Raw genomic sequence first — 22,017 nt, forward strand, 5'->3', positions numbered from 1 at the left:
TCCTAAAGGCATCCTACTTCCTGCCTTTGCCCTGCAGTTTCATTTCACAGGCTTCATTGCTGCGAACACGCTAGTCCAAGGCCTTGACCTTTAATGTCTAATGTGGAATTATTGTGAATTTTATTAGCATGTTTGCAACCCCAGGATTGCCTGTTAAAGACGGACTCATCAAACCTGATAGATTTGTGCTCAGCAAGGCTTGTTGTGACAAACACTTACCTTATTGAATTCATGGTCACATGTGAATACATTAGTTGCTCCTGACTCACCAGGTCTGACGTCAGCTTGTCCTCAGACTTGTCCAACTGAATTATTGGTATCTATCGGCCAGTGGCCTCACAAAGACACATGAAGATTAAGTCATTGATTGAATGTCTCAGAATCACCTGTTTATTCGTGACCTTGTCCACCTCTGTTAATCACTTTGTGTAAAGAACTGCAGACACGCTGCACTCAAGTCTCCAACAGTGCTGTATCTACAGTAAAAAAACACCACAACGTGTGCGTACATGTCCGACTGAAGTCTGAACACCTTTGTGAGCCCATCGCCTGCAGCAGCTGGGACTTTCCCTGAAAAGGACTGAGGTGAAACAAATTTCGTCTTTCTTCCTAATTTGTTTTCCCTGCTTCCTGTGCAGCCAGAAGGCCAAACCGTGAAAACCAAACACAAATGGAAACAGACTGACAGAGAGGTCTTTTCAGGCTGCTTGGCTTAGAATCAAAATGGGATGTGGGTTTGAAACGGAAGAGAACGAAGTCACTGTTAAATGCAGCTGTGACGTAGAGGTGAAGTTGTCCAAACAGGGTTGATACCTGGCGAGGGCTGGCCGACGAAGAGGTGAAAAGCTCTACATTTTAGAGTTCATACGTGGCAGACATTGGAGTATATGGAGCCGGTGAGAGCCTGGCAGACAGGAGCGCTTGTAATGTTTGATGACTCATTTTTGCCAAACTCAGCATGGCCAAGTGCTGCTTCTAATGTGGAGCTCTCAGAGCAAGTAGTAACTTGGCTGAACTTTCCTTTATCACTTGAAGGGTTGATATGAAACGAGGCACTTCAAGAAGCACAGCTGCTCATTCTATACAGTTTCTGACCGAGAAATGTGCGTAGACTGCACTGCTTGTAGAAATTCAGTGAAACTCACAGGTTGTTTGTCTAAAGCTCGTTGTTTGGTTGTCTTGTACACAAATGTATTGTTTTGGTACACTGTCACCATTCTCATTTTGTTTTTTGTTTTTTTAGTTATAACAGGCAGCTGTTTCTTTCCAAAAAATAAAAAATAAGCTGGTTAGAAGCTAGCCCATGAGCATAGTTGGAGCATTTAAAAGCTGCAGCATTGATTTGTATTGATTAGAGACCAAAACCAGAGCTAAAAGAGAATGAATCGCCTGGTGGACAGAAGCATCACTCTATTAATGATAATGTTGCTCTATAGCTGCTGGATGTAAGCGGTAAAACTTTGCTAAGAAGTTTAGCAGTGCGTCCTAAACCGTGCTGATGTGTCGGAGTTTTGTTCAGAACTTTTTTTCTGGCTCTAGTAGCCGAAAAGTCAGAAAAGTGACAATAAACTTAACTAGAATGATAGATTAAAAAGTTAAACTTAAGTATATTAATGGAAGAGTTTGGGGAAATTAGCACATCTGCTCTCATGTCTGTGCATTAAATATAGAGCCAGATGCAGCAGGCAGAGATCCACCTACCAGCATACTATTTAAAGCATGAACATATTTGACACTTATGAGGACAGCTTTATGCTAAGCTAAGTTAACAGACTGCCGTTAACTCATCTAAATCTTGGCAAGAAAGCAATGGAGTGTCTAACCATTGCTTCAAGGGTTAACCATTTAAAATGCAAAGCAATTGTTTGTGATTACATAAGCGATTTATTTCACAGGACGAATTTTCCAAAACAGTATTTTAAAGCGAGGCTTGTGATTTAGTAAGTATACTTGTATAGAGAGCATTTTGTGGCTTAATCTCAGCAACATTTGAGATTCCACTGCCTCACACGGTGTATGTTAGGGTTTCCAGCTGCCGTTTTCATGCTCCCTTTTCTATGCCATGCAATTATGCTGGTTCCCACCGGAGGTTTGGATTGGGTGGAGCTCTGCAGAGACTAAGCCCAGGCATTAACTGTTGCTCACTGAGCATAATTTACGTGAATCCACAAATACAGTTAGCACAAAAAAAACTAAGATGCATGCAAATATGCTGCACCAAAGCACAAAGAAAATAAACCTTAAAAATAGCTGCTGTATGGGAATTTACATTCCCCAACTGGATAAAGTACAAAGTGTCACCACCCATCATTTTGAAACCTGTTCATATGGGAATCTGTACGACTATGTTACAGAGAGGCCTACCAGATTTGAGGGAGACAGATTTCTGTTCAAAAACACTGGATCCTTTGGAAGCCACTTACTGATAAGCATCCATCTGTCCCAAGGCAAAGAAAACATCTAACAGATTTCAAATGCAGCCCCTTAAGACATTCAAGGGTTTCCTTCTTTCATCCATCTAGATAATATTTTTATTTCATTTCATAGCTTACAGCAGGCATACATCAAAGAGCAAGGGACTGTGACAAAATGAAAGAAAGAATATTTTAGTAAAAACAAAATCAGTATTTGAAAAATTACATGTTGCCTTTAGAGGTATGGGTTTTAAAATCAGTACACAAAGCTGCTACTGTAGAACAGATGCTTCAGAGCACAAGCTGCATGTCTGGGTAGTGAACATTGTGCTGAGACTTGGACAGACAGTACATTTCAGGGTTTCTTTGCTTGTGACAACAGAGTTGTTGTGCAGGAAAGCTGGTAATGCCTGGCACTGAGGCTACAGCCCTGATACTGGCCATTCAGCTGCTCGCTGTGCTGTCCAGGGCCCTAAAATGATTTTATTTTATGGACAACAGCGCACTCTGGTGTCATGAATCAGTACTGACCGAGAGTGACTCCAGAGAATTGTTTTCATAACTTTGTTAGTAACACCTGATTATCTTATAAATATTGTTACTGAAATTTCTCTTGATAATAAAACTCAGATGTATGTTGGATTGCCTTAAAAGAAAAACTAACTGATTTGTTTTTGTAGTTTCATAGCGATGGCCTTTTACAGAATGTTGGACTTTTATACATGGTGCATTTTCATATGAGGGAGTAACTGCATATATGCATATTTTTAATTAAATCAAAATGTAATATTTTATGATGTAAAATTTTGTTATTGACACAGTACGTAGTAGCAGGTAAGAAATGGAAGCATGTCTAGTAACAGAAATGAACAAATGTATTATTTAAAGGGACTTCCAAAAAGATATAGTGACTGTCTTTAAGATCTAAGGACTAAAGTCAAAGATTAAGTGTTAGAATGAAAGAATTTGGTCAAACACCAGAATACTTAGCAATATCCATATATCAATCCATCTAAAACTGACATCACATCAGCTGACAGGTATTGGTGTTAATTGTGTCATTGTGAAACAAATCTGTGACATTTCTTTTAATCTGAATTAATTAGATCTATCAACTCATGAGTTAATCTGGCTGAATATTTTGAGAAAAAGCGTCAGACATGTACCAGTTCTAGATTATCATATTGGTTTTTTTTAAAATCCCCATTAGCTGCTGTGTCACAGCACTTACTCCTTCTGAACTCCATGTAAAATTATATAAAGTGAGAATATAAATCAACACCATGTCAGTGTAACATGCTAACAATAACAAATCAGAATGCAACATAAACAGCTGGGATCTTTCTGGGTAGAGTTTGCATGTTCTACCTGTGTGTTTTCTCCAGGTTCTCCGGCTTCCTCCCACAGTCCAAAAACATGCTGAAGTTAATTGGTAATTCAAAATTTCCATAGGTGTGACTGTGAGTGTACTTGGTTGTTTGTTCTCTAAGTGTAGCCCTGTGATAGACTGGTAATCTGTCCAGGGTGTCCCCTGCCTTCACCCTTAGTCAGCTGGGATAGACTCCAGTCCCCCTGTGACCCTAATGAGGATTAAGCGGTGTGTAGATGATGGATGGATGAATGGATGGATGGATGGATGGATGGACATTCTTTTGGTTTTATAGGAGTGGCATCGTGGTGCAGTGGTTTGCATTGTCACCTCACACTTCTGGTTTTGACCCTGCTGGTTAATCTTTCTGTGCACAGTTTACATGGTCTCCTTGTGCCTGTATGCAGTTTGATGATTCTGAATTGATTGCAGGTGTGAGTGTGTGTGGTTGTCTGTCTCTTGGTGTTAATTTACTGCCAACCTGTCCCGGGTGTATCCTGCCTCTCGCCCAGTGTCAGCTGGAATAGGCTCCTGTCCACTGTGACCCTCTACAAGATAAAGTGAGTACAGTTAATGGATGGGTAGATGCTGGTCTCATTTTTGATCAGAGAAAGCTGGATGTCAGAAGCCATTACTTTGACTTCTGGAAACTTGTGAGCACAGTCTCTACTTAGGGCGGGCATTGTGTGACCAAATGATTTATTTTTTACTGGTAAAACATGCACATTGTGCAGTATAATGTGTTCATTTTGTCTTCACCATAGCTGGTGGTTCTTATTCTTCTGGAGTGAACTGTGTGTACCTTAATGCTTTAAAAAAATCTCAGCACTGGTTGCTGTTTAGAAACTGCCAGAATAAAAACAGCCTCCCACACACGTAACCACTGACACATGAATGCATGCACACACATTTTCCCTGCATTCTCGATGCCTCCTTTTCTACTCCTTTGACTGCAGCAGCTTGACAGGACTTCACAGCTGATAACAGAAGACACAGACTGCTGGCACTGAACTGATGTGAGTCTCCCCTACACCCTCATTCCCTCTCTCACTGCTGCTGTTGTTTTAAGATTTTTCTGCATGTGCAATAGTAAATAATTCATTGTCAGCGCTGCCTACAGGTCCTAGTGGGGAGAAAGCAGCCTCGCTCATCATTCCTGCAGTGTGCTTTCTGGCAGCAGCTCCTGACAGGGACACAGAAGAAAGATTGCTCAGATCCAAGGAAGCTGCAGAGCACCCACGCCCACCAAGGATACACAGGACTACCCTTACTCCCCCTCCTCCCTCCCTGCTCTCTCTCTCACCCATATGCTTTCTCTCTCTCACACTATCCCTCTCAACTCTGCGTTCAGCTGAATCACAACTGCTGGGGGTGTAGGCAGGCTGACCATCGCCTCTCAACAAGCCGCTCATCACTGAGGAGAAACTTCAAGAAGCTCGCTCGCACAGCTTCCCTTTTTTCTCCTGCCCAAGGATGTTGGAGCTCGAACCAAGATGGACGAGATTGGTCTGCCTGACAGTTTTATGTCTTTGTCTCTGCCTGCCGAGGGAATCAAACGCCAGGAGAGCTCCCAAGATACCTCGCTGTCCTGCAACCTGCTCCTGCACCAAAGACAGTGCCTTCTGCGTGGACACTAAGGCCATCCCCAAGAGCTTCCCCCCTGGAATCATTTCTCTGTGAGTCCAAAATTCATGTGTGCCTTCCACTCACCAAAAGCATCTTTTCATAACCTGTGTGAAGTCTTGGCAGAAAGCAGGCTGGTACAGATGGCTACATCACTGATGTCACCCTCCATTATGTAATGATGCATGAAACCCCTGCTTGTCCTGTAATTACTTAAAAGTGGCTACAGCCTTGGTTGAGGTTTTCTTGATGCAGCGTGTCTTTGCTTAGGCAGCATTACATAATAAAAATACTGTCCCTTTACGGTGCCAAATGCAAGTGAACTGAGGGAGCACAGCAGTAAAATCCTGCGAGCTCCAGGGAGGACTACTAACAATAGATTGCCTATCTGACTGCAGGAGACCTGCTTCTCCTCTGAGAGATTTGATCTTGAAGAGAGTGCAGTGATATGCTCAATAAATGGAGCACAAATAATGAAGAGGAAGGCTTAACAGTTGAGTGGGGCAAGGTTATGCATTGCTGAGAAGGTTACAAGGTACTCCCTTTCATCTGATATTGACCCCCATTGCCTTAGAGTTGAATATTGAGTTGAAACAGTTAAGGGAATTCAAGAGCACAGGCTGGGGGAAGGTGTCCTCATTTTACAACATAAGGAGTAAAGAAGTGAAGAAGAAAGTTATCTGGCCTAGATTCTAAAAGATGTAGCCCCCTCTGAAGTTCAAACTGCAAGGACAGATGTAGCTTGAGAGAAGATGGGGTTTAGATGGAGTAAAAATGACATATTTAATGTTGAGACATTCTCCATCATGAAACATGATGTCATGCCTTGGCACTGCCTTTTTAAACTGTCTCCTGACATAAAGATGACACATTTAATGATAACTTTTGTTGTTTGTCTGAACAGAACGATGGTGAACGCAGCCTTCACTACAATCCCAGAAGGAGCTTTCTCACACCTTCACCTGCTGCAGTTCCTGTGAGTTCTCCAACCCACATCAGAGCATTATTACATCTGTAAAACATCAATAACCTTTGATTTCGTCTCACAAGAAGTTCTCTAGTAGTTCACTATACCTTGTCCTTGAAAAACACAGTTGCAACACTTTACATTACAGGTATGTTTATAAACAGTATGTAGACATCTTTTGTTTTGCAGTGACAATGAAAGCACTTCAGCTACTAGTACTAGAAATGAATGGTTATTGAAAACAGTGGTGACATAGCAGTAATAAGGGTAAAGTGGCTCTGTATCAGTGTCATTGCCAATGACTGACTCCCTTCAGTTCGGCTCTGCCACACAAAGGGCCATTTATCTCCTCAGATGCAATCATGAGAGTGTGTTCATGTGCCTGTGTGTGTTTGTGTGTATTTCTGCATGTGTTTGTGTCAATTGTATTCTTTTCTTCTTTACAGTTAGCATTATATACTGTGAATGTTTTACGTGAACACCGTTATGATTGTACGTCATTCACTTAATGTTTTAGGTGCATAAAATAGCAACTTGTTGCTTAGATGTTTTCCTATAGCTTTAGTTGGACATGCATATCGTTATCGAGATGATTCAACCAATATTTTCTCCTTTCTACAGGCTGTTGAACTCCAACACACTCACTATGATTGCTGATGATGCTTTTGCTGGTCTGTCTCATCTGCAATATCTGTGAGTAATTAGATTTGTGTTACTAATTATAAAATATTACTACTTTTAAATGATTGTTGGCTGAGTTTAGTCTTTAAGAGGGATTTAATTTTTAAAATTAATGTGAAAATGTGTTACTGTGTACGCACTGACGAAAAGTCTACATTTTCCTCAACATATAAGATAAGATAATCCTTTATTGTGCCCCACACCAGGAGAAATTCACATTGTTACAGCAGCAACAAACATACACTACCAGTCAAAAGTTGGGACACACCTTCTCATTCAGTGTTTTTTATTTCATTATTTTATACATTGTAGGTTAATACTGAAGACATCAAAGCTATAAAAGAATACATATGGAACTATGTTGTAAACAAAAAAGTGTTGAATGTAGAAAACAATACAATAATACAGTAATGTACAGCAATATAGCCAGACGATGTGATTTTACAACAAATTAAATTACATCAGATTCAACATTTAATAGACCCAAGTTTTGAGACAAAAAAATGCAGTTAAAGCATCTAACCAGAAGTGCAAAAGAAGCAGTAAAGTCCATTATATACAAATAACACATTGTGACTCTTACTGAAAGTTAAATACAGAAGCATTAAAATGCACCATTGCTTTGTTCAGTTTTTTCACCTACTTTGCTCTTATACTTGTATGTCAATTGTGACTAATGTTGGTAAGCTTTAGGTACATATGTCTACATAGCTGGCATTACTGAGTCAGTATGCTGGCTATTGCTTATTTGTACTACTGTTACATTATGTTTTACCATCATGTTACATAAACCCACATTAGAGCACAGTTCTGAGCTATTTTTACTCTGTCAGGTGCTGCATTGTGAATGATTCATTACAATAAGTCCTGGAAGGTTTCATTCTCTGTGAATCCTGCACAGGAAGATTTCAGGGGTGAACTCTGCAGTATTGCAAAGAAAGCCAAAAGTGAAGCTGAAAATAAATTCTTCTCGGGCAGTGAGCACTTTGCCTCTGCAGTGTGATAGAGCTGAATATGCCGTCCTGTGAATTGATGGGCTTTAGAAAGTAGTTAGCTGATGGCTTGGAGGGTGCAGCTTTCCATGATGGCCGTGCCTCAGGCTGCTCGCTGTGTGGCTTTGGCTGCAGCCCAGCCACCAGGCCTCTGCATCACTGCCGCTACCCGCTGTGAATGCTAATAAAGTCATATTTTCATATCCAGCCCCCTCTAGAGAGTCTGCACATGGTGTATGTCCTCAGCTATTGATAGACAAAACAAAGACAGAACAGGATCAAATGATGCTGACACGCAGACTTTTGTAATACTTGCTGCACTCAGCGTATCATGTTTATCAGGTACAACAAAGACAGGAATTGACCTTTTACCATTAAGAGTAATTTAATGTTTTTCTTTTCAGTTAAGACACTTAGTGTAACAGTCAACAGGATCTATCAAGTGCAAAATAAAAATAAAACATATGAATGTGTATTTTTACATCTTTATCTGTTGTCATGTTTGACTGATTCCTCAAAATAGACAGGCTAGCACCATTAGACTGAAGCAGACCCTGATATATCAGTAACTATTGCATCTCTCTGTCCTGCTGTACTCTGACAACACAGTGTCTCCTCCAACATGGATGACTTTCTGTAATTCTGGCTGGATTTCAGAGGTTGCCACAGCACTGTGACATAGCAATCTGTTCTCTTCTTAGGTTCATTGAGAATAACGACATCCAGGCTCTGTCAAAGTATACATTCAGAGGACTCAAATCTCTTACTCATCTGTGAGTATTTTGTTGCTGATAACATGACAAAAATGTCAAAGAATTACAATTTCAATTACAGGCTGTACATCATGACATACCTGCAATTTTTTCAGATCTCTGTCAAACAACAACCTGCAGCAACTGCCTAGAGATCTCTTCAAACATCTAGACATCCTGACTGATCTGTAAGTACGCCTACACTGAAATCAAAACAGTGTCTTGACCGCCCCAGAGGTTTGAACCAGCAATCTGTCACCACAAAGCAATGGTTTGCTCAGGTTCCCTGAGGGTTTAGTGGTCTGACAGTTCTACAGACTGTCTAGCTGTAGCATGTGGTTTGTTTCTAATTCAGTCCTCGCTCAAATCATGCTGATGGACTTTTTTTCCTTTTTTACTTGTTACTCAGAGACCTGCGTGGAAACTCTTTTCGCTGTGACTGTAAAATTAAGTGGCTGGTAGACTGGATGGAGAAAACCAACACTTCTGTTCCTGCCATCTATTGTGCCAGCCCCTTTGAATTCCAGGGACGCAGGATCCATGACCTCGCACCGCGAGACTTCAACTGCATCAGCGCAGGTTTCACCTCAATCCATGTTTGAGTGACCATTTTGCAAAACCTCATTCAGTTCCTAGTTTGTAAATACTGTCACTGTTCTTCCTATAGATTTTGCCGTGTACGAAACTTTCCCTTTCCACTCTGTGTCAGTGGAGTCTTATGAGTTCAACGGAGATCAGTTTGTGGCCTTTGCTCAGCCTGATTCAGGCTTCTGCACTCTGTACATATGGGATCATGTGGAGATGGTCTTCAGGAGGTACCACAACATTACCTGTAAGTTGCTGATGGAGAAAGCATAAAAAATATATAATACCATGTTAGGGAATGAATGCCAATGTTTTTGACTTACGCGTGTCTCTCTTGTAGCTCGTTCTGCTGTTTACTGCAAACCAGTGGTGATAAACAACACACTTTACATGGTTGTGGCCCAACTTTTTGGTGGATCTCATATATACAAGTAAGGCTTATAGTGTGAAATTATGCACAGCTAGTGACATACTAATTTTCTCATTTGTATTAAAAGAAACATGACATAAAGGAACAACTCATTTGCTTAAGAAGATTATTAGCAATTATGTGTGTCAGGTAAATGTGAAGCGGGAGCCAGCAAACGATAAGAATAGCTTAGAAAAAGACTGAGAACAGGAAGAAACAGCTGGAACACCCCTTACCTAAATCTATCCACCAGATGGAGCAGTGGTCAGATAAGTAGAGTAACATAAGAGCATAGAGTGGCAGCACCTAAGGTACCACAGAGTCAGGTTTGCCGTGAATAATAGTGAATGCTCGGCAGTGTGAGCTACAGTTTGTCACAAAGTAAATTCTGCTGTTTGAAAACCAAGCAGAGTTCCCACCAGCAGCTGTGTTTGACAGGAATAGCTACATCTTTACCCCTGGAAAATGAAGCTTCTCCCCAGGTCACAGTATGAGGGTCGAGGCAAGTCATGACATACGCATCAACCTATTAAAGTTTGTGTTAAAATATTTTCGCTCCATAACCTAAAATTTCAGGCTAATGAAATAAACAACAGAGGGATTCCTGTGGAAGCTTCAGTCTCCTTAATAACTTATTTTAATCGCTTTGGACAGAGCCAGAGTGGGTAGCACTGTCCCCTCACAGAGGTAATAGAAAGTCCTTGGTTTAAATCTCCAGGTTGGCTGGGCCTTTATGTGTGAGTCAACATGCTCTCCCTGTGCCTGCTTGGGTTTTCTCTGGGTGCTCCTGCTTAGTCCCACTGGCCCAAAACACACCTGATCGGTTAATTCATGATTCTAAATTTGACATTAGCATGTTGCCCCTGTAATAGACTGGTGGCCTCTCCTGGGTGTACCCTGCCTCTCACCCAATGCCTGCTGAGACAGACTTGATTTACAGGATAGAGCAGGTACACATAATGGATGGACAGAGCCAGACTTGCTGCTTTCTCCCTGTTTCCAGTGTTTCTGCTGTGCTAAACAGCTGGCAGCATGGATCAACCTATTCTAATTCTTAATAGAACTTTTTTTTTGTTGAAATGTATTACTGTAATTGGGAATGCACTAACAGTCTTTCTCTTTCCACAGGTGGGAGGAGGACCCACAGCGCTTTGTAAAGATTCAAGACATCGACACCAGTCGGGTGAGGAAGCCCAACTTCGTAGAGACCTTCCAGCTGGATGGAGAGTGGTACTTCGTAGTAGCAGACAGTTCCAAGGCAGGCTCTACCAGCATTTATCGTTGGAACAGTAATGGTTTCTACTCTCACCAGTCCCTCCATCCTTGGCATCGAGACACCCACGTTGAGTTCCTGGATGTTGGGGGAAAGCCTCACCTCATCCTCTCCAGTGCCTCTCAACCGCCGGTGGTTTACCAATGGAACCGAAACCAGAAGCAGTTTGCTTTCTTCTCCCAGATCACAGAGCTAGCCGACGTGCAGATGGTCAAGCACTTCTGGGTGAGGAAGGTTCTTTACCTTTGCCTCACGCGCTTCATCGGTGACTCCAAGATTCTCCGCTGGGAGGGGCAGCGTTTTGTAGAGATCCAGACTCTCCCCTCTCGGGGCTCAATGGCAGTGTATCCCTTCACGGTGGGCCTCCGCCAGTACCTCATTCTTGGAAGTGATTTCTCCTTCTCCAGAGTCTACCTGTGGGACGACCTCACTCAGCGCTTTCAGCCCTTCCAGGAGCTCAACATGAGAGCCCCAAGGGCGTTCAGTTTGGTATCCGTCGACAACAAGGACATGCTGCTGGCCGCCAGCTTCAAAGGCAACACCCTGGCCTACCAGCACTTGGTGGTGGATCTCAGTGCCAAGTAGACCTGTTAGGTACCGTCACAGCAACAGGATACGTTTCTGAATACATCAAATGTGCCAAATAAGTCAAAGACTGCAAAATGTTTAAGCCATGTAATTAAGTCTGCTGGGTTCTCTGATGTTTTAAGCGAGGCAACTAATTAAATGATTGTTTAATCTATTTTTATGCACTATCCCTTAATATCTGAATGAAATATTGTGTTATTAACATGCCAACACAAATGTCAAGTCACTGCTGCACAGCCAAATTATGGCTAGGGCGATGTCGTTTTTGGATTATCGTGTTGTATATTGTACTTTACTAATGTGAAAATGATATGCATGTGCCTCTACTCAATTATTCACCAGATGAGACTGGATATTGTATAAATGAGAGTAAAACTATGGAGGTTTTGTAAGGTATACTATGTTGTTAGTCTGAGTAGCATTTTGCATGACACTGTATAACGATATAAAACAAGCTTACACTGCAGTACTTTAAATCCTGATTAGCTTTATATATATGAGATATCCTTGAAGCGGTTTTGGATTTAATGTTTGTTTTGCAACAACAATACAGGATCAGAGCTGGAATGAGGCATGAATAAACTAAACAAATTAACTGGAAAATATGAGCACACCAAAGCGTTGCTCTTTTTTTTCTTATCTTGGTGTAATTATAGTTTTCGACGATATTCCTTGATTTTGCAATGTTGGAAATATTCCTCCCTTTATGATTTTTTGGTGGGACATACTGTAACTCATGTCTTGTATAAAATTTGGGGATTTATGGGAACAATAACAAAATCAGAGAATGTACATTAAAGTTATAAAAAAAAGTTCGGATCCTATCCCGATTTGTGTTTTGTTGTAGTTGTTGCTGTGTACACCTCCACTTGGAGGAGTGGGTGGATCTAGGGTCTAATTAAATCCTGCTTATGGCCCCTAAAAATCCTGTGTGCTATGTCTTATGTGGTTACAGTAAATTTTTTAAAGACCATGATAATCCTAAAACAAAATTCTCTCTTATATTTTAATTTTTGAAGCATAATTTGAACCACGTTTGCTGGTATAATCTGGGTAAAATACATAAATTGATCTGTTCGTATGTAAAGCAGCTTTTACACAGTTTTATAACTCGAAAATCTTATTAGAAATACTTAACAGTGAGAAGAAAAGGCCAAACCGCGAATATGCGCATAAAGAGCGCAAACATGATTGTGGTGAGCAGATTTGCTTGTTTTGCTCACCGATGTGTCTGCAAAGGGTGGAGTTAACATATCCCCACACTGGAGCTGATATCCCCGCCTTTCCGCGCGGCATGAATGTAACGCATCCGACCCTCAGTGTGTTTGTTGATGATGTAGACGTTAGCTCGTGTTAGCACGGATCGTTTAACGTGAAGTGGGGCTTTGCTGTGGCGGCTGGCGGGGACATGTGAGCTACAGCTGCAGTTTACCGTTAACACAACACATCCGAACATTAAACATTACGTGGCGACATTAGCTTCTTTTCGGAGGCTCATCCTGAGTGTATGTTGCAAACTAACCCAACGTTACCTCGGTTTTAAGCTAGCTGTCTTCTTCTCAAAACGAGCAGGTCGATAACCGCGTTTAGCAGAAGTTTATAGCCAGGCAGCAGACATGACCAGTGAGGTGAGCCTGCCAGCTGAGTGGGACGACGACGAGAGGATGAATTTCCTGTTCTCCGACTTCAAGGAGAACCGAGATGTCAACACGACGGACTGGGACAGCAAGATGGACTTCTGGACGGCTCTGATCCTGAAGAGCTGTAGGGACCGAGGCTCCGTGTGCGTCAACCTGCAGGACCTGAACCAGACCTTCAGGAGGCAGGATCGATCCCCGCTGGGTCTGCCCACCGTGCTGCAGTCCATGGCCAGGTAGGTGTCACTGTGTCCTCTCAGGAGCTGCCGGTCATGGCCTGGTTACACTGGCTGTGTTTTACCTGCTTCCAGGTGTGGGAAGATCCAGAGGGAGTCAGAGTTTGCTGCCAACGTGGACTGTGGCTGGTTGTCCTGGGGAGTGGGCCTGCTACTGGTGAAACCCCTCAAGTGGACCTTCTCCACTCTGCTGGGCAGCAGCCGGGTGCCTCTGGAGGAGTCTTTTGTTGTCATCGAGCTGGTCAAGGTTTGTCATGTTGGTGTCATTCAGATGCACCACAATATACAGGGTGTCCCTAAAGTTTGAACACATAAGGAAGTCTCATTAACTAAAGAAGAAAGAGTTGAACTGGTACTTCTCAGTAGACATGAAGGATGGACTAATCAAAAGACGATTCCACTTGGCTTTTCTGTGGTGGCAAAGTTGGTTAAAAAGTTTCAAAAAATGGACAGTGTCATGGACAAACTCCATTCTGGACGACCAAATCTATCAGACGAAACTAAAGAATTGGTCATGGCTAAAATTCATGCTAGTACCAAAAAATCACTTCCCTAACCCTAACCCTCTACCATGAGCCCTAAAGCTAGTGTCAACCCTAAAACTATAACTGCAACTACAAATATGGCTTTATCTAATGAAGGAAGAATTGAACCTGTACTTCTCAGTGGACGTGAAGGATGGACATATCGAAAGATAGGGTTAGGTTTGCGAAAGTTATCTCAATGAAAACCCCCACTTCGTCCGACGACTAGGCAGTTTGGTATGGGGAGTCAAAGGCAAGGCACGGGCAGGTGCATGTTATCAGGATCTACCTGGTTATACATTACACTCTGGATTGTTTTTTCCGTCTTATGACGTCCAGTCATTCCCTTTCCGGGAGTTTAAGATTAGGGTTAGATTTTAAGATTAAAGTTGGATTTAGGGGTTGAGGTTAGGGTTGCAGACAGGGTTAGGATTAAGTTTTTAGGGTTAAAGTTAGCTTTCAGGGCTAATGGTCGATCTTAGGGTTAGATTTTAAAGTTAGGTTTAGGATTAGGGGTTGAGGTTAGGGTTGTAGGCAGGGCTGGGCTTCAGTTTAAGGGTTAAGGTTAGCTTTAGGGTTAATGGTTAAGGTTAGGATTAGATTTTTAGGCTAGGTTTAGAATTAAGGTTAAAGTATGATTTAGGGGTTGAAGTGAGGGTTCTAGACAGGACTGGGCTTCAGTTTTAGGGTTAAGGTTAGCTTTAGATTTTGTGGTTGAGGGCTAGGGTTATGGAAATGATTTTTTGGTTCTAGCATGAATTTTAGCCATGACCAATTCTTTAGTTTTGGCTGATACATTTGGTCATCCAGAACGGAGTTTGTCCATGACACTGCCTGTTTCTTGAAACTTTTTAACCACCTTCGCCACCGTGGAAAAGCCAAGTGGAATCCTCCTTGGATGACGTGCGTTAAAGTCATCTGCTATCTTTCCATATGTCCATCCTTCACATCCACTGAGAAGTACCAGTTCAACTCTTTCTTCTTTCGACAAAGCTGTATTTAATCTGTGGAGGCAAAAAATCTATAGTTAATAAGATTCCCTATGTGTCCAGACTTTAGGGACACCCTGTATTATAATCACTATACTTACACCTTCATAGTTTTTGTTTTGTTTACTTTACTTCTAATGACTTCAGTAAGAGGCTGTGTAAGATATCTGCCTTTAAATGTCCTCTAATGTACCTCCAGATTTTACTGCATTAGACATCTTGTACAACAGTCTGTCACAAATTAATGAGCAGTCTGGGATATAAAGTACATTTAGGCCAAAACTTGAACATAAGCCAAGGTAATTTATTTGGCAGCTGGCCTTGATACTCAACCAGAGGTGTTTGTATCAGCAGCTCTATTCATACATAGCGTGTCGGATAATTCATAGCTTTGGGGCTGATGTGGAAAGGTTGGTACATGGAGCGACCCCTGGACCCATCTAGTGTCCTTAGTCAAGACACTGAACCACAAGCTGCTCCTGATATCATGGCAGCTCAGCCACCTTTAGTGTGTGAGAGTGAAAAAGAAACAAAGATTTTAAGAGTCGCTATATAGGTGCGGTCCTTGTACCATGGATTGTGGACTCTGTCTGGGTCTGATCAAGTAATTAGTTTAAACTCAAAGTCACAGTTTCAAACACAGTAATTAGCACATTGCAAAGGATACAACTTGCAATATAAATTATGTTATTCACACTTGTTGATTGTATTTCATGTCATAACGCTCCACCACATGTTTAAAATCCCTCTCTGGTCATTGATTTAACCCCTAAGGACTCATCTCTGTATCAAGGTTTATCCATGAAAGTACTTCCTGCCTGTCTTTATATAGCTCAGATGTAACTGTCCTGTTGCTTCCTCTGTAATTTGCAGTTCTATGAAGTCCTTGCTTTATTTAGCTAAAGCACACCAGCTCACCTATGACTCTGGTCAAACGGTGTAAAACTACCTGTATTATTGGGGGTAGTTCAATAATTTATGATGTGTCTTCCTGTATGAAAAAAAGATTTTATGGACATGTTAACTAAGCTAAAAAAGTTATCTTCACCAGAGGGGTCTTTAAATTTATTACACAGTAAATATTACACTGAAGCAAGACCTTCTAAAGCTATATTGCAAATATAATTAGATGTTTTTCCCAAATCATTCAGCGCTCCTACTGTGCCGCCACAGATATTATCCGTTTGGTTCAACTTACAGCCATATGAAAGTCTCTTCTTTTCTCATCTCTAATATTTCAACAGAACAATAGAGGACATTTTGGCAGCTGCTTGATACAAACGTTATTTTTTGGGGGGCTGTTTTCCAGGAGAAAGCAGCAGAATTACTCAGGGCCTACCACAGCAGTGAATTTTCAAACTGCTCCATCGTGTCATTTCAAGAGCTCTGTTCGTTCTCGTCCGACGTCTGTGCCGATGAGAGCACCCTGTGCATGGCTCTGCTGCAGCTGCAGAGGGACAAACAGGTGACGGTTTCATTACACGAAGGAGAGAAGGTAATGCATGACCTGCTGCCAGCCATTCAACACACTGTTCATTCAGCATCTTCAGTGGCATCTTCAGGTGTTTGTCCTCGTGTGTTTTCTCTACAGATTGTTAAGTTTTGTCAGCCTGGACAGGAGCGCGTGTCTCCTGTTAGTGATGTGGATGTCGGGATCTACCAGCTGCAGCGCAGTGAGAAACTGCTCGGAGAGAGGGTGCAGAAACTGAGCCTGGAGGCTAACAAGTACGCAACTCAAACATCAACTTTCACGTGGATTGTTTAGTACTGAATGATGAAGGGTGCTCAGTAACAGTGCGCACAAATCAAGTGTGGATTCATCATCGTCACACAGTACTAGTGATGCGTGATATCGGCATCATTATCAGTATCTGCCAGTAAAGACTTTAAAATCAGATATCAGCATTGACCCAAAATTAATATCTAAGGCAGGGGTGACAAACGTGCGGCCTGCGGGCCAAAACCAGCCTGCCACAGGGTCCACTCTGTCCATCCCGATGGTGGACTTTGTAAAGTGTAAAAATTACAAAGACATTAACTGCAAATTTTAAATTTGTAAAACCGTAAATTTAAAATAATTTCTCGATCATGACAAGTTGTTTTGATCAGAAAGTAAAATACTAAATTGCTCATTGTTTGTCGTTTTGTGTCTCATTTTCGTAATACTTTGTCTTGTTTTTGTTGTTTTTTGTCTTTTTTGTCTGACTTTTGTCATTTGTCTCATGTTTTTGTTTTGTGTTTGTCGTTTTGTGTCTTTTTGTCACTTTGTAACTTTTTTGTCTAATTTTTTGTCCTTTTTGTTTTGTTTCGAGTCGTTTGTCTGACTTTTGTCATTTGTCTCATTTTGTATCATTTTTGGAATATTTTGTCGAATTTTTGGTCTTGTTTTTGTCGCTTTGTGTCTCGTTTTTGTCATTTTGTGTCTCAATTTTATAATATTTTGTCTTGTTTTTGTTGTTTTTTGGGGTTTTTTTGTCTGACTTTTGCTGTTTTGATCATAAAGTAAAGTCACTTCCAGATACCTGTGACTAAATGTTTTGCTCCTTTGTAGACACACTGTGATCTGTAAGTTGTAATGTGTAAATGATAAACTGAGGCATAATGTTGTTAAAATTGCACTTATTTTTCTTAAGAAATTTTAGGTTGTTCATGATGTTTTGTAAAAAGATAATTCCTTAAATGTGAACATTTTCAGAATGCACTGTTTTGCTCTAAAACAAAGGAAAAATGAGGAGTTGTTGTTATTTATAGGTTAATATGCTGTGATTTTACTGGTCCGGCCCACTTGAGCTCAAATTGGGTTGAATGTAGCTCCTGAACTAAAATATGTTTGACACCCCAGATCTCTGGGATGATAACGCTTGTCATCCTAAAGGTTTACAGTTTTGTTTGAAAATATTACATTGAAATAGATATGGTATGTTTTATTTGTAAAAGTAATTTTCCATTTTTTTGTGCATATGTACATTAAATAGCATAGTATTTGATGTTACGACAAAAATACATCCCTTGACTGTACCATTACTGCCGATGGTGACATTTTCAGTATTTGTTTAGGGCAGGATTACATTCTGAGTTAACTGGTGCTGTGTGTGTCTAACGTGATCCAACCAGGGTCTGGACTGCACAGCACTCAAACACAATCTGATTGTTGCTGAAATTACTTTACATTATCTCCTTGCAGGTGCAAAGAGGAAGCGAGGGTTCTGCTGCGAGAAGGGAAGAAATCACAGGTTATCATCAATGTTGTACTATATGAACCTGCTTTAGTATTTTCTAAAGTGTCACAGTCATCACTCTAGTTGGTTAAATTCACTGTGTGTCCCAAAGGCTCTGAGGTGTTTGAGAGGTCGCAAGAGGGTAGAAAGGAGAGCCGACAACTTGTTTGCCAAAGTGGAGTCCATCAGGGAAATCCTGGACCGAATAGCTCAGTCACAGACTGATAAGATGGTAAGACCCACAATATCAGTTTGTTACAGTTGTCTGTAACAAAGTCTGTTGTCAACAAGTGCGTGCTGAACACTGTGCAGGTTATGCAAGCATATCAGGCTGGAGTGGCTGCCCTGAGACTCTCTCTGAAAGATGTGACTGTGGAACGTGCCGAGAGTCTCGTGGATCAAATCCAAGAGGTACAGCTTTATTTTAAGACAGTCATTTATGTAATTTATTATTATTGAATTTTACAATGAGACATCTTAATGTGTCTTTTCTATTTCATAAACAGCTGTGTGACACTCAAGATGAGGTGAACGAGGCTCTGTCCACTGGTGTGACTGCTGCAGGTTTGTTATTTTGTTGGTATCATATATTTAATATACAGGAGGTCCTCAGTTTACGACGTCCTCAACTTATGGCATTTCGTTGTTATGTCAGAACTGGTTACATGGAACTAGTTGACTATAGGAGCTATAAGATGGCTTTGTTTACATTCCCCTTTTGTACGCCATCTTGGATTATGCTACATTCACTAACTTTTTGCTCTTCATTATGGCTCCAAAGCATAAGTCAGACTCTTCTGATGGCAGTGCTTCAAAGAAAAGGAAAGCCATCTCCATGGAAGTGAAATTAGATACAATAAAACGCTCGGAACACTGGCGAACATCGGTCAAGTTGCAAAAACAGTCCAACAAATTGTAGCGACCCTCTGTGATGAGTGAGTGAGACTTTATCTGGTTCTCTGGTCATTTATTGAATCTTCTCACAGGCTACTGTGGGCCATAGCAAAGCCAGAGTAACTACTGAAACACCATAACTTAGCTCCAGAGTTAGCTGCCTTACCAGCTCTATCTCGCTGGACACACACCAGCGTGGAGCAACACACACACTCTACTGCTGACTCTCAGCCAATCAGAGGTGAGCTCACTAAACATGGCATGTTCACTGACATTAGGTAAATCTGGTACTGAACAAGAAACAGTGAAACCTGAACATCAACAACAATATCAGTCCGTCACAATGTTCTATCTTCTTGTAAAATGATTCATACATGTATAAAAGTCGTTGGTATTCCTGACTTTTCCAAAGAACCGATCGCTATCGTGATGCACCTAACGGCTTTGTTTACGTTTTTGCCGGAGTTCCGACTTAAGCGAAAATCAACTTACATCAATTTGTAAGTACAGAACTCTGACGTAAGTCGAGGACCCCCTGTACTTCATATTAGAATATCCAAGAGCTCTAAGTGTGTTTTTCTGTAGATGAAGATGTGGATGAGTTGGAGGACGAACTGAAATCTTTGCTGGAGGAGTCAAAGCCAGATTCCATCTCAGGTTTACCTGCAGTCCCAACAAAAGGTCTGCAGCCCTCCGGTGAGCCCTTCCTCAGCTCTCTGCCTGACGCCCCTCGCAGCCATCTGAATATCACCGCTGAGCAGCTGGAGGAGGAGTTAAATAAGTTAACTCTAACCGATTCAGGTTTGTACTTTCTCCATTTCTTTCTTTGGTGGACTGTAGTCTACGTATTTAGAAATAACATTCGATCAACTCTCTGTTTAGGTTCTCAAAAGAAGAAAGTTACGTCGCCGGCCAAGAGATTAGAACCCGCACAGTGAAGACATGGCAACATATCAAGACAAACTATCTCTTAAAAATGAATGTGAGTTAAAAAAAAGAAAAATACTAGATTGTGAAATAGTAACCGAGGAGTTGTGAAATCAATACCAGGTTGAAAACAAGGCACTTTCCTTCATTTAATAATAACGGTAATAAAAAAAGAATTCCTTTACTGTGGAGGCATGCCAAAAAGGACTTTTAAAAAATCTTTTCTCCTTCCTAGATGAACCCGCTTTTTACCTTGAAAGTTTTCAGATCTGCTCATCATCAGGATCTGAAGGTTCTCAGGTCAGAAGTGAAGATTTTAACCCCTTGAATTATGCTCTTTGATATGTCACCACCAGAGATGCTTTTAATTTCGTGCTATTTTTTGACAAGAGTAAGAGAACTAGTGTATTTGTGGTTTATCGTGTGTTTGTAATGTTTGTAGATGTCCCTCGTTGACAGTCCTGTAACGTGTATTAAGTGGCCTTCTGAACTGTAAATATTAAGTTAAACTAAGGAGAATGCTATGCCAAATGATTTATTACAACTAAGTATAGTCTCACTGCAACATACCTGTGAGGACTGACAAGCCTACCTTAAGTGAGTTTAACCAAATATGTTTCTCAAAATAAAGTTTATTTTAATCATTTGTTGGTAGCGTGTTTGCTCGTCACTTTCAGAGCAGAGATCGACACTCTCCTTGGTTTACTACACTGTCCGTGTACGGATCTGGTAATTGGATTTTCCTTTCTGAAACGGGTATTGAAGAACAAAAAACGAGTGGTTATTTGATTTTCTTTTTAAAATACAAAAATTTAAATTGAAATACAAGGCGTTTTTCCTTTTCATGATCAAAAAGGGATATACGATTTTTTTTTTAAAAAATGCTTTGATTTTCGTTTTATATTTAGAATAACAAGAAAGTAAAATCAGTAAGAGACAGAAACAAAAAAAGGTCATTTTTTTCATTTTCTGAGACCGGAAGTGGTCATCAGCAAGTGTGGAGCCAAACAGAGTACTGTGCATAGACTGTATATACATTTTTTTCGTGAGTTTTCATGGTCAAAATGAGAAATCAGGTGGCCGATCTTAAAATAAATCAATATTGATTTTTTTTATAGAGCGTTAAAGTTTTGCGAAGCCAGGGGGCGGGACTACTTGATTGACAGTCCGGTCTGGAATGATTGACAGGTCCTATGGAGGAGGCTGCAGAGACACTGCTCTCCTCCTTTGGATTAATTCTGATATAATAACTGTTGGTTTATTTATCGGTGCAGCAGCAGAACATTTTCCACAGACAGTTTTCCTGCCCGTTGGCTTGTTTTAACCAGTTTTCTACCTTCGGCTGATTCTACCAGCAGACACTGAAAGGACTCTGATAGTTCGGTAAGTAAATGTTTATTGTCGTATCGGTGCCGCTTTTAATGCACTTTATATGCAGCTTTAGTGTCAGATGTAATGTGTGCCATGCACTCCAGATGTTGGTGGAGTTTGTTTCAGTGTGTGTTGATCAGAGAAGAAAGTTAGCATAGTAAATATTAGCTTTAATGTTAGCCATGCTAACCGAGCTAGCTGCTCAGTCGTAGTCTGATTAAAGCTAACGTAGCATCAAGCTCATGTGTTGAGTTTCATGTAAACAGCTGAAGTGTGTTGTGTTCCTGTAATGTGGTTCATTACGTTCATAAAATTGTGGCTGGTTGACATTAATGTAACGTTCAGGAAACTTGAATGTGATTAAAACAGTAACGTTAATGTTCTAGTTGTCAGTAATCAGCTTTAATTTGACACTAAAACAGACTGATAGTTTTAAATGACATCAGTTTCATTAATTTGTTGAAAATTGTCTCATTTGTTGTTGTGATGTTGCTGCTGATTCATTAAAAGCAGATGATCCATGTTGAAGATACGTTTAGTTCTAGTATCAGAAGTAAAAGAAGGAAAA

General features: G+C 40.9%; 2 protein-coding genes across 5 annotated transcripts; both read left to right on the top strand.

Moving 5' to 3' along the window:
- Window positions 1–4,735: 4,735 nt before the first annotated feature.
- On the top strand, window positions 4,736–12,578 carry lgi3 (leucine-rich repeat LGI family, member 3). 3 transcript variants are annotated; one of them, XM_023274118.3, is made up of 10 exons: window positions 4,736–4,799; window positions 4,904–5,459; window positions 6,311–6,382; window positions 6,995–7,066; window positions 8,748–8,819; window positions 8,915–8,986; window positions 9,208–9,377; window positions 9,466–9,630; window positions 9,724–9,814; window positions 10,921–12,578. In XM_023274118.3, exons 2-10 carry the CDS (start codon window positions 5,257–5,259, stop codon window positions 11,648–11,650), a joined length of 1,647 nt encoding a protein of 548 aa, XP_023129886.1. In that variant the 5' UTR covers window positions 4,736–4,799; window positions 4,904–5,256; the 3' UTR covers window positions 11,651–12,578. The 3 variants fall into 3 exon arrangements, with proteins under 3 accessions (XP_023129886.1, XP_035805811.1, XP_035805810.1); XM_035949918.2 differs by having other exon boundaries at window positions 4,762–4,799; window positions 5,135–5,459; XM_035949917.2 differs by lacking the exon at window positions 4,736–4,799 and having other exon boundaries at window positions 4,860–5,459.
- Window positions 12,579–12,970: 392 nt separating this feature from the next.
- On the top strand, window positions 12,971–20,724 carry chmp7 (charged multivesicular body protein 7). 2 transcript variants are annotated; one of them, XM_023274124.3, is made up of 11 exons: window positions 12,971–13,526; window positions 13,602–13,773; window positions 16,349–16,534; window positions 16,631–16,764; window positions 18,224–18,272; window positions 18,370–18,489; window positions 18,570–18,668; window positions 18,764–18,821; window positions 19,737–19,952; window positions 20,034–20,133; window positions 20,314–20,724. In XM_023274124.3, the coding sequence occupies exons 1-10, from the start codon at window positions 13,270–13,272 to the stop codon at window positions 20,087–20,089; spliced, it is 1,347 nt and encodes a 448-aa protein (XP_023129892.1). In that variant the 5' UTR covers window positions 12,971–13,269; the 3' UTR covers window positions 20,090–20,133; window positions 20,314–20,724. The 2 variants fall into 2 exon arrangements, with proteins under 2 accessions (XP_023129892.1, XP_023129891.1); XM_023274123.3 differs by having other exon boundaries at window positions 20,034–20,724.
- The last annotated feature ends 1,293 nt before the right edge of the window (window positions 20,725–22,017 follow it).

Source organism: Amphiprion ocellaris, chromosome 6 (genome assembly GCF_022539595.1).
Source record: "Amphiprion ocellaris isolate individual 3 ecotype Okinawa chromosome 6, ASM2253959v1, whole genome shotgun sequence".
Taxonomy (NCBI): domain Eukaryota; kingdom Metazoa; phylum Chordata; class Actinopteri; family Pomacentridae; genus Amphiprion; species Amphiprion ocellaris.